The 12,923-nt window shown below is 40.7% G+C and overlaps 1 protein-coding gene across 3 annotated transcripts in view; it reads left to right on the top strand.

Moving 5' to 3' along the window:
• Positions 1-12,923, top strand: part of xkr4 (XK related 4) — a 79,315-nt gene that overhangs the window by 53,679 nt on the left and 12,713 nt on the right. For all 3 annotated transcript variants that reach the window (XR_004463277.1, XR_004463276.1, XM_026313303.2), the window contains exon 2: positions 10,239-10,438. Coding sequence is in view for 1 of the 3 variants with exons in the window: in XM_026313303.2 (XP_026169088.1) it covers positions 10,239-10,438 (200 nt within the window). In the remaining 2 variants the exon portion in view is untranslated. The remainder of the gene's footprint in view (positions 1-10,238; positions 10,439-12,923) is intronic.

The raw sequence follows: 12,923 nt of genomic DNA, 5'->3' as shown, positions 1-12,923 counted from the left end.
AAGTGTAAAACTCCCATAAGAAAACAATTGTGACTCTCAGTCACCCCCACGGCAACAGCATAGAAAATAGAGCATGGTTCCAATTGCCTTTTTTGATTAGGATGCCCTAATGGATTTTTAAGCCAAGTTTGGTACAGTTCTAACAAACTAAATTTTGGCTTTCCATGCAAAATCATCCTTTAGTACAGATCTCATATTGCAAAACAATGGTAGGTGTCTGTCATCTCTAAAGCAACAGCGTGGAAAATACAGCATGGGTCCAATTGGCTTTTTCGATCGGGACACCCTAAAGGATTTTTCTGCCAGATTTGGTAAAGTTCTGACAAACTAAATGTTTGGCCCCCCATTCAAATTTTCAAAACATTATATACGGCGCGCTATTCTGCCTATTGTGATTTTGTTCAATCACCTGTATTCAGCCCTAGGACGAGTTTGTTCAAGTTCGAGTTGAGCAAAAACAATGATCTCAAGAAAAACTCCAAACTGGTGGACTTCCTGTTGGTCGTATGACCTGGACATGAAAAATAAACATGCCGAGTTTGGTGACTGTGTTATTAAAAAAATGTCAGCCGGGCTCCCATTGGCGCAATGTTTTTGTCGGGGACGCTGAAGAGCCATTCTTTTGAGGCATTTATGACACCTATAAAATATAAATGTTTTTCACAATCCTGAATTTTAAGCAAGTTTTGGTGAGTTTTTTCACATATGATCAGGAGGTCAAATTTGCGTTCTTTCGCACGTGAAGAAGAAATATACAGTGGGTATGGAAAGTATTCAGACCCCTTTAAATTTTTCACTCTTTGTGTCATTGCAGCCATTTGCCAAAATCAAAAAAGTTCATTTTATTTCTCATTAATGTACACTCAGCACCCCATCTTGACAGAAAAAAACAGAAATGTAGAAATTTTTGCAAATTTATTAAAAAAGAAAAACTGAAATATCACATGGTCATAAGTATTCAGACCCTGTGCTCAGTGTTGAGTAGAAGCACCCTTTTGAGCTAGTACAGCCATGAGTCTTCTTGGAAATGATGCAACAAGTTTTTCACACCTGGATTTGAGGATCCTCTGCCATTCTTCCTTGTAGATCCTCTCCAGTTCTGTCAGGTTGGATGGTGAACGTTGGTGGACAGCCATTTTCAGGTCTCTCCAGAGATGCTCAATTGGGTTTAGGTCAGGGCTCTGGCGGGGCCAGTCAAGAACGGTCACAGAGTTGTTCCGAAGCCACTCCTTTGTTATTTTAGCTGTGTGCTTAGGGTCATTGTCCTGTTGAAAGGTGAATCTTCGGCCCAGTCTGAGGTCCTGAGCACTCTGGAAGAGGTTTTCTTCCAGGATATCTCTGTACTTAGCCGCATTCATCTTTCCTTCAATTGCAACCAGTCGTCCTGTCCCTGCAGCTGAAAAACACCCCCACAACATGATGCTCCCACCACCATGTTTCACTGTAGGGATTGTATTGGGCAGGTGCTGAGCAGTGCCTGGTTTTCTCCACACATACCGCTTAGAATTAACGCCAAAAAGTTCACTCTTGATCTCATCAGACCAGAGAATCATATTTCTCATGGTCTGGGAGTCCTTCATGTGTTTTTTGGCAAACTCTATGTGGGCTTTCATGTGTCTTGCACTGAGGAGAGGCTTCCATCGGGCCACTCTGCCATAAAGCCCCGACTGGTAGAGGGCTGCAGTGAAAGTTGACTATGTGGAACTTTCTCCCATCTCCCTACTGTATCTCTGGAGCTCAACCACAGTGATCTTTGGGTTCTTCTTTACCTCTCTCACCAAGGCTCTTCTTTCACGATTGCTCAGTTTGGCTGGACGGCCAGGTCTAGGAAGAGTTCTGGTCGTCCCAAACTTTTTCCATTTGAGGATTATGGATGCCACTGGGCTCTTAGGAACCTTGAGTGCTGCAGAAATTCTTTTGTAACCTTGGCCAGATCTGTGCCTTGCCACAGTTCTGTCTCTGAGCTCCTTTGGCAGTTCCTTTGACCTCATGATTCTCATTTGCTCTGACATGCACTGTGAGCTGTAAGGTCTTATATAGACAGGTGTGTGCCTGTCCAAATCAAGTCCAATCAGTTTAATTAAACACAGCTGGACTCCAATGAAGGAGCAGAACCATCTCAAGGAGGATCAGAAGAAATGGACAGCATGTGAGTTAAATATGAGTGTCACTGCAAAGGGTCTGAATACTTATGACCATGTGATATTTCAGTTTTTCTTTTTTAATAAATTTGCAAAAATTTCTACATTTCTGTTTTTTTCTGTCAAGATGAGTGTACATTAATGAGAAATAAAATGAACTTTTTTGATTTTGGCAAATGGCTGTAATGACACAAAAAGTGAAAAATTTAAGGGGGTCTGAATACTTTCCGTACCCACTGTAGCTGCAAGCGGCGATGAACAGCCCTTACCTGGAGGGAACTGGCTCCCCCAGCGCACCGCCTCCACCATCGAACCGCCTTTGCGCTGATGTCGAACTGCGTTGCCAACTGCTTCACCGGGAGCCTTTCAAATGAGAGCAGGATTTGGAGCCGGCAAGTTGAGGTGGGGGATTTTTTTCAGGTTAAAGTTTGTCTTACAGACAGACACTCCACTCCACTTTACATCTCCATGGTAACCAGAGCAGCAGTTGTAAACACAGACGTACATTTCCAGATGCAGAAAAACACACAGACACACATATTAAGACATTAACAAATAATTGCACACACCCGTGGACACATACAGACCAGCAAACCTACACATTTATTGTACTAAATTTTAATAGGCCCTTCACTTTCAGTGGGCTTGGGCCTAATTATATTTTCATATATAAATGCAACCAGAAGGGGGCACAATCCAGGGGAGTTGTGTCAGGAAGGGCATCCAACGTAAAATTTAAGCCAAATCAAACATGTGAATATGACTCTGGTGGTCAGGAAGATGAAGAGGACAAGGGCAGAGCAGAGGACCAAGTGGTGGAAGTTGAAAAAGGAAGAGTGGCTTTCAGGGAGGAGCTGAAACAGGCCTTGGGAGGTCAGGGGGTTCTTCCAGATGACTGGACAGCTACAGCAAAGGCAAAGGCAAATTTATTTATATAGCACCTTTCATACACTACACAATTCAAAGTGCTTTACAAGGCATATAATTACATTAAAAGCATTGAAAAGAGCATTTAAAAATAAAGACATTTAACATAAAATAAATTTAAATCAAGTAAAGTAAATTAAAATAAAACATAAAAGCACATTAAGAAAACAAGGATGAACAATTATTTGAAGACAGCAGTAAACAACAGAGTTTTCAGTCCTGATTTGAATGAGCTGACAGTTTGAGCAGACCTCAGGTGTTCAGGAAGTTTGTTCCACAAGTGAGGAGCATAGTGACTGAATGCTGTTTCACTTTGTTTGGTTCTGGTTCTGGGAACACACAGTAGACCTTTCCCAGATGACCTGAGGGGTCTGGAAACCTCATAGGGAACCAATATATCTTGGATATATTTTGGTCCACAACCATTTAGTGCTTTATAAACTAGCAATAAGATTTTAAAATCTATCCTTTGACTAACAGGAAGTCAGTGTAGTGATCTAAGAACTGGTGTGATGGTCCAGTTTCTTGGTGTTTGTAAGGACTCTGGCAGCAGCATTCTGGATTAGCTGCAGCTGCCTGATTGATTTTTTGCTAAGACCTGTGAACAAGCTATTACAATAATCTAATCTACTGAAAATAAATGCATGAACAAGTTTTTCTGCATCTTGTTTAGACAGAAAACCTTTTATTCTAGCAATGTTTTTCAGGTGGTAATAGGAAGATTTAGTGATGGATTTTATGTGGTTGTTAAAATTCAGGTCTGACTCAATGATTACACCAAGGTTTCTGGCTTGATTTGTAGCTTTCAATGACATGGAGTCAAGGTGAGCAATGACCTTTGACCTTTCATTTTTGGGGCCAAAAACAATCACTTCTGCCTTGTCTGTATTGAGCTGGAGAAAATTCTGGCGCATCCATTCTTTGACTTGATTAATACACTCACATAATGAAATTAGAGGACTATAATCATGAGATGATACTGATATATAAAGTTGGGTGTCATCTGCATAGGTATGGTAGTCAATGTTGTGGTATTCCATAATCTGAGCAAGGGGCAGCATGTAGATATTGAATAAGAGAGGACCAAGAATACTTTAGACCCTTGAGGAACCCCACATTTCATTTTTGTTCGCTCAGACTCATAGTTACTAAGTGAGACAAAATAGTCTCTATCTTGTAAGTAAGATTTTAGCCAATTTAACACTGAGCCAGTAACTCCCACCCACACTTCTAGTCTATCAAGCAGCACATCATGATCAACTGTGTCAAATGCAGCACTGAGATCCAGTAGTACTAAAACAGAGGTTCTGGATTCATCATTATTTAAATGTAAATCATTTAAAATTTTAATAAGTGCGGTCTCGGTGCTGTGGTGTGCGCGAAATCCAGACTGAAGTGCATTAAAAAGATTGTTTTGCACCATAAATCTGTGAATTTGTTGAGAAACTACTTTTTCAATTATTTTCCCAGAAATGGAAGATTTGATATTGGCCTGTAGTTACTTACTGCTGAAGCATCTAGATTAGGCTTTTTAAGAAGAGGTTTTATAACAGCAGTTTTTAAGGTCTGGGGAAACTGCCCTGACTGAAGAGAACTATTGACAATCTGCAATACATCTGGAGCTAAGCTGTTAAAAACATATTTTAAAAAATTTGTTGGTAAAATATCAAGGCAGCATGATGTAGACTTTAATTGTAGAAGCGTTTCTGCCAGAGCTCTGTGATCAAGGAGATCAAAATGTTCTTGATTCACTGGAGAACAAGGAGGCACAGGTGATATTGTCATGTTCCTAGGACTGCAGCTAGAAATAGTTTGTCTTATCTTTGATATTTTGTCTGTGAAAAAGGCTGCAAAATCATTGCATGACTTTTTGGACAGCAGTTCAGAAGGAAGAGAGGGTGCTGGGTTTGTGAGTCTGTCTACAACAGAAAACAGCTAAAGTGATCGGGGGACAGGTAGGAGGGTACTTGGTGTGTCATCAAGGTGGTGGAATGAGGAAGTTCAGGAGTGTGTTAAGAGGAAAAGGTTAGCTAAGAAGAAGTGGGACACTGAGAGGACAGAAGAGAACAGACAGGAGTACAGGGAGATGCAGCGTAAAGTGAAGGTAGAGGTGCCAAAGGGCATATGAGGATTTGTATTATAGGTTGGACAATAAGGAGGGAGTGGTAGATTTGTACAGGTTGTCAAGGCAGAGAGACAGCGATGGGAAGGATGTGCAGCAGGTTAGGGTTATTAAGGACAGGGATGGAAATGTGCTGACAGGTGCCACAAGTGAGATGGAAAGATCGAAGGAATACTTTGAAGAGTTGATGAATGAGGAAAATGTTAGCGAGAGCAGTAAGGATGAAGTGAGGAAGGCGTTGAAGAGGATGAAGAGTGGAAAGGCCGTTGGTCCTGACGACATACCTGTGGAGGTATGGAAGTGTTTAGGAGAGGTGGCAGTAGAGTTTTTGACTGGGCTACTTAAGATTTTGGCGAGTGAGAGAATTGTGGTAGAAATTTCTTTAAGTTTGAGAGTTGCTAATTCTCAGAAAACAACCACAAGTGTGATGAATCATCTCAGTTTAATCACGGGCCTGGAGAGGACGTCCTTGCAGAAGTCCCCTCCCGTCTGTGTTAAAAGACCAGTTTATATACATTTTGACAAGAAAGGGGTGGACTAATCTTGAACAGACTCCACGTTTGTTCAGGTACTATCTTCAGTCTTCTTACCATCAAAGAAACAAATTGTTGGCAGTTATTTGCAACCTTCTACCCTAAAACACTAAACCAATAAAACAGACAGAACCACATACCATGAAAGGGTCAAGCAAACATTCAGCCCCCACATTGGTTTAAGTTGGTGACCATTTGCTCTGTTGTAAAATCCTCACAGGATACCTGAGGAATGGAGGAGAAGTGTACTGGTGCCCATCTTTAAGAACAAGGGAGACATGCAGAGTTGTGGAAACTACAGAGGAATAAAGCTGATTAGTCACACAATGAAGTTATAGGAAAGGGTAGTGGCGGATAGGCTGAGGTCAGAGTGTGAGTATTTGTGAGCAGCAGTATGGTTTCATGCCAAGAAAAAGTACCACAGATGCAATATTTGCTTTGAGAATGCTGATGGAGAAGTACAGAGAAGGCCAGAAGGAGCTGCATTGTGTCTTTGGAAATTTGGAAAAAGCGTATGAGACTGGGGGAGGTACTCAAGTAGAACTGTGAGGTTACAGGGAGTAGAGGTGAAGAAGGTGGAGAAATTTAAGTACCTAGGGTCAACAGTCCAGAGCAACGGAGAGTGTGGAAAATAAGTGAAGAGACGTGTACAAGCAGGTTGGAATGGGTGGAGGAAAGTGTCAGGTGTGATGTGTGTGTGTAACAAAAGAGTGTCAGCAAGAATGAAAGGAAAGGTGGACAAGACAGTGGTGAGACCAGCAATGTTGTATGGTTTAGAGACAGTGGCACTGAGAAAAAGACAGGAGGCAGAGCTGGCGGTCGCAGAGCTGATGTTGAGGTTCTCTCTGGGAGTGACGAGGATGAATAGGATGAGGAATGAGTACATCAGAGGGACAGCTCATGTTAGATGTTGCATCAGGAAGGGCATGTGGTGTAAAAAGTACTAAATCAATCATGCAGATCAGTTGATCCGCTGTGGCAACTCCTAATGGGAGCAGCCGAAGAGAAAAGAAAAAAGTGAACCATTGCAGTAGCAGTGCAATGATTTAAGTAAAGGTAAAGGTACTCTCTAGTTAGTACAACTGTACTAACCAAGCAGTGAAGCAGCTGCTAGTCAACAAAGTGGTTAGTACATACAAATAAGTTTTTGCCCAAGGACTTTACCATCAAGCCATAGAGCTTTGCTTCTTTGTAGTCCGAGGGTCGATGTAGTGATTTGTATTGATTTGTGTTTTGCAGCTGACAACATTACAACTCCTTTCCTCCCTTAGCTGTTGTACTAACTACTTCAGAAATGTGTTGCTACACAGCGCTTAGCTTAAACTTGGGACACACTAGTCAATTTTATGCCCGATTTTCCTACGGTGGCCGACAAGGGCAAACGCGCTGCAAAACAGAAACGCTGCAAAACAGAAACGCTGCAAAAGAGAAACGCTGCAAAACAGAAACGCTGCAAAAGAGAAACGCTGCAAAACAGAAACGCTGCAAAAGAGAAACGCTGCAAAACAGAAACGCTGCAAAACAAAAACGCTGCAAAAGAGAAACGCTGCAAAACAAAAACGCTGCAAAAGAGAAACGCTGCAAAACAGAAACGCTGCAAAAGAGAAACGCTGCAAAAGAGAAACGCTGCAAAACAGAAACGCTGCAAAACAGAAACGCTGCAAAACAGAAACGCTGCAAAACAGAAACGCTGCAAAAGAGAGAACACAACGGAAGTGCGCCAGGCCGCTAGGGGGACCCCGAACTGAGGGGTGCAATGAACAAAGAACTTTTACAGAGGCGAGAGAGACACATGTAGTGACATAAGTCACGTCTCATTTTGGAGGCTGCATAATGACGCAGGTTATAGTGTTGAATTGCAAAAGAATTGAATGAGCGACCTCTGATGATTGTTCTCATGTGCTAATATGTGCTAACAATGTTCTGTTACATTTGTTTACTTGATCAAAATGTCATACAACGTCGGGAGACGTGGCGGGGGGCGGGGTGTGTTGCAGGGTGGGAGATCTGAAGGTGCTGTAATGACTATAGGTTGTTGTCTTGTTCAGGGTGTTCTTTGGGGAGTCGGTAGGGTGAGCTAGAGGGAGATGGGTCAGGGAGGAGGGAAGAAGTGTGTGTGGAGGGAAGAGAGGGAGGGTGAGAGAGAGCTGTTCGGTGAGGGGAGTTAGCGTTACTGATGGGCGATACAACAGAATTTGGTATCGATCCGATACCAAGTAACTACAGGGTCAGTATCGACGATACCGATACCTTCTGCACCTTAAAGGAAAATCATTATTGCACAGTGTTGATTAATATCTTTATTGCAATGGCAACATGAATAATGCTCATGAACATAAATACTTGTTTAAATGCTAATAATAAAATGATAATAAATAAATAGCATTTCCCTTCGTAGTGGGTGAAAAATAGCACCACACAATGCTTCTTTTTCTATCTCTCTCCATGCTGCCGTGCCTCTCAGCACTGAGACGGAGGAGGTCCCTCCACGCTGCAGAGTGGAGAGAGTAATACTTCCTTCTGCAGTGCATGACTGGCTCTGGAAAGCTCTGACATCTGATTGGCTGCCATCATCATGTGATACGGAAGACCATTTAAAATACGCTTGGGCTGGTTTTCACACATCCAAAACTCTCAGAAGTGAAAACTAATTGCACGTTTTTTATTAGGAGTGGTATTGAGCGATACTTAAGAAAGTACCGACTCCAAAGTATGGAAGTATCGATTCCAGAGAGTCGATATTCCCATCCCTAGTTAGCGTGGCTACGGCTGAAACAGCCTGTTACCTGTTCTGACTAAAAACTACAGCAAAATACAGCAAAGTGACAAAAGAACGTCTGCTGGCTGTGAATTTAGCGGGCATTAGAGTACGTTTTACATTTATTATTTTTTAAACACTTGGCCGTCATGTTTTACAGTATTATAAAAGTACAATGTTGTAAAAGATGACGGCCAAGTGTTAAGTAACAAATGGAAAACACACCTTCAGATCTCCCAACCCCCCCACGTTGTATGACATTTTGATCAAGTAAACAAATGTAACAGAACATTGTTAGCACATATTAGCACATGAGAACAATCATCAGAGGTCACTCATTCAATTCTTTTGCAATTCAACACTATAACCTGCGTCATTACGCAGCCTCCAAAATGAGACGTGACTTATGTCACTACGTGTCTATCTCGCCTCTGTAAAAGTTCTTTGTTCATTGCACCCCTCAGTTCGGGGTCCCCCTATCGGCCTGGCGCACTTCCGTTGTGTTCTCTCTTTTGCAGCGTTTCTCTTTTGCAGCATTTCTGTTTTGCAGCGTTTCTGTTTTGCAGCGTTTCTCTTTTGCAGCGTTTCTCTTTTGCAGCGTTTCTCTTTTGCAGCGTTTCTCTTTTGCAGCATTTTTGTTTTGCAGCGTTTCTCTTTTGCAGCGTTTTTGTTTTGCAGCGTTTCTGTTTTGCAGCGTTTTTGTTTTGCAGCGTTTCTGTTTTGCAGCGTTTCTGTTTTGCAGCGTTTCTGTTTTGCAGCGTTTCTCTTTTGCAGCGTTTTTGTTTTGCAGCGCGTTTGCCCTTGTCGGCCACCGTATTTTCCCCCTCCATGCCTCCAGTGTTTGGTGTTAGGGGCTATTTTAATGAGCCCTGATACTATGTAACATTGGGACCAAATCAGAAAAGAGTTGTTCTGTCAGCTTCTGACAAAGCCGGCCTACAGGAACAACACTGAATGGTCAGCCAAGACAATCCGGTGATCGCAAGACACAGGAAATACTCAAATATACATGAAAAAAAAAGTAAAAGTTGGTTTTGCGTCTTATGTCCCCTTTAAACAGACAGAGCTGTGAGACATGACTTTTCAGGCTGCTGTGTGCAAGCACCATATGCCTTTATTAGATAGATGACTGCAGAGAGAGTAGAAAATGTTTGTTTTTTGTAAAGTGCCTTGAGATTATTGTATTGGGATTTGGTGCTATACAAATAAAACTGAACTGAATTGAATTGAAACAGGATAAAATAACTTTCTTTGTCCAACCTGTCTGTTAAATTGCATTTACACTGGTGTGTGCATACAAGCAAATATTGTGCATTAAGTACTACTGCTGTGGCTCAGGAAATAAAGCAGGTTGACCATGAGTCAAGGGTTGGTGGTTTGATCCTTGGCTTTCCTGGTCCACATGTTAAAGTCTCCTTGGGCAAAACACTGAACCCCAAGCTGCCCCCAGTAGTGCTCCACTGGTGTAGAGTGTGTGAGAAAATAGTGAGTAAACTTGAGTGTAGAAATGCACTATAGGTATACAAGTATAAGACCATTTACCAAGTACTAGCATTAGCAGTGCAGTCAAAGTCTTGGATGTTCCCATTGCCCTTTTCTGGTATTTCCCAAAGAAAAAAAGTGAAATAGAAAATTTGAGAAGAGTTAATTTGGGAAGGCTTCATTGTGTTGCTCTTTTCTCCTTATTCATATACAGTTATATGTAATATTTTATCCTACCAGGTTGATGTTTAATCACAATATGTTTTTCTTATCAGGTATTTCCATACTATCTACCTGGGCATTCGGAGTCGTCAGAGCACTGAGACAGAACGCTGGCGTTACTACTGGAGGATGGTCTATGAGTTTGCAGATGTGAGCATGCTGCATCTACTTGCCACCTTTTTGGAGAGTGCTCCACAACTGGTGCTGCAGCTGTGCATCATCATACAGACACACAAGCTCCAGGCTGTGCAAGGTAACACACACATACCTAATCCAATCTTCAATGTGCAATAAACTTCACATTCCACACTCTGAAACTGAAGCAGCTACATTTATTAGATAGCTTTTAACTGACATTTTTCAGATTCCTGTGTAGACTATTTTTATATCTACTTAAATGTAGCCCTGTCAGCCCACTTCAAGGCCATATTATAATAATTTATACATATGAATAATTATTCACATTAAATAAATAAGTATTGTTTGCTAATACCAGGTTTGAGTAGTGGTAAATGTGTATATTATGAAATTATCTAACTTCTCTGCAACACTTTCACAAGCCACTAGCTTGGCCAGCCAGACCAACTCCTTTCTTAGCAAAGAATGTGGGTCTGGATCCCCTGCCATAGAAAGTCTTTTCCTCTGGGTTCAAATGAGCCTTAGTCTTTTTTTTAATAAATTAGTAATTACTAGCTGTGTGTATCTCTCTTCATTACACAATTCAATTGGTATCTTGATAGATGTTCTGAGATTTGACACAAAAATCATAAAGCAAATTTTTTGTGTGCATGCTAAATGTGATTTGATTCACTTAAAATTCCATTTTAATGTACTTTGGTTTGACAGACTATACATAAATAACACTAGACAATTAAAAAGTTCATGTTTCCTCAAAGCAGCTTTCAAGCACAAAAAACCAAATGCATAGAACACGAAGTTTCCAATTTTCAGCAACATTATTCTGTGGCCACTTAGCAGGTTCTCACAGTGCAAAAGTTTACTGTGCTTATGTCCACTTTATCACACAGTGCACAGTGCTGGCATTAAATTTTTCATGGAAATGCAGATTTGCTGTTTACCTCAGCTCCATTGTCATCATTTGTCTAAATCTCACATTTGGACTGTGGCAGGAAGCTGGAGAAGCTAGAGAAAACCCACACAGGATGGGTGCAAACTCCTCAAACAAAGAACCTGCTTGTTGTGAAGCAACAGTGCTAACCAGTACTAGAATGTTATGTTTGCAAAAGTGCAAAGTGGTGATTATTGTAATTTTTTTAAAGCTTTTTGAAGCCAGCCACTGCCATCAAGCCTACTGATATTATAAATCAATTTATACATAAATTTAAGCACTAATCATTGTAACTTGATTTACCATTTATTTTGTTCATTTTTAACTAGTTATTAAATTGCAGTTAATCACTGATGTGACTACAACCTGGTGGCAACTATATTTTATTGGTCTCAAACGTGAGTCTTAGATGTAATCACTATGGCACCAATAATGACATATCAAGTTTGAAAATGTGTGGCAAGGTTCATTGTGAATCATATAAGCACCATTGGCTCCATGTTCCTGACACACGGCACAGGTTCAAAGTCAAGTCTAAACAACATGGGCAAAAGGCGTTATGGATGTATCCAACTTACAACTTAGAGTTATGTATAGGTACTCATATTGTGTGTGCCACACTGAGGTGTTCTATCATTTCATGTCTGTGAAAACAGTATTATTATACTAAACTTAGAGGTAATATACATCAGATTGCTCTAAAGGTAACATGAAATACCCGTTTTAGCACAAGAAAATCTGTTTTGTGATGTCCTAAGAAGATTTCTGTGACATGCTTGTGATGTTTCTGGGTGCCATTACGTTTTTGAACTGCACGTAACAATGCCAGTCTTTTCATGCCATTAGCCGGAAGTCACAAAAAACATTTACCTCAAAATTTCTACTGAACTGCAGCATAACTTTTCTGTTAACTCCGAAAAAAATAAGCATATTAAAAATAAGCATATTTCCCTCTGTAAGTATAGAGGGAAATATGCTTATTTTTTTTCTTCATTACATGCTTAAATATAACATATTATCCACTAAATTAGGTTTTATCACAGACAGTAGACAAACTGTTTAAAATCATATACTGAGTATTTTTGTATAGATTTTTATGTTTAGCGAACAGCTGGTCTACTTTGACCATCTGTAACAGTGGACTACAGTGTTACAATACTGTGTACTACCACGGGTTTGAGAAGGTGTCTGATATTCTGTCTACCCCACTATGACATATATTTATTTGTAAATAGGTTTTTACATATTTTGTTTCTGTTTGTAACCTCTAGCTAGTGTCTGACACATAGCATATGACATTTGATAACCTATGAAGTTTTATTAGTAATATAAGGCTTACAAAAGCAGCACTTGAAATGTAGTGATTTTGATCTTTGATGAAAACCATATTCGAGCAAGTGTTGGTGGATTTGGCAACATATATGGAGAAGATCCTGAGGAAACCTGTCTCACCACCCCTCTGTGCAGACTGACTAGCAAAACAAATATTAGATTTAATCAACCAGTGGTCGAAATCCAGCATAGCTGCCTTGTGCATAAGCAAACCCCAAGTGTATGTGCAGAACCACACAGGCAGAAATGACCACTCGGATCTTTCATCCTATGAATCCCCAGGACCAGCTTACAAGGCTTCTGTAGGCCTGTAATATCTTCCAAAAGTCATCCAGAT

The sequence above is a fragment of the Mastacembelus armatus genome, chromosome 17 (genome assembly GCF_900324485.2).
Source record: "Mastacembelus armatus chromosome 17, fMasArm1.2, whole genome shotgun sequence".
Classification (NCBI taxonomy): domain Eukaryota; kingdom Metazoa; phylum Chordata; class Actinopteri; order Synbranchiformes; family Mastacembelidae; genus Mastacembelus; species Mastacembelus armatus.
Note: the sequence above shows the minus strand (reverse complement) of the source record. Positions and strands in the feature narration are given on the sequence as shown.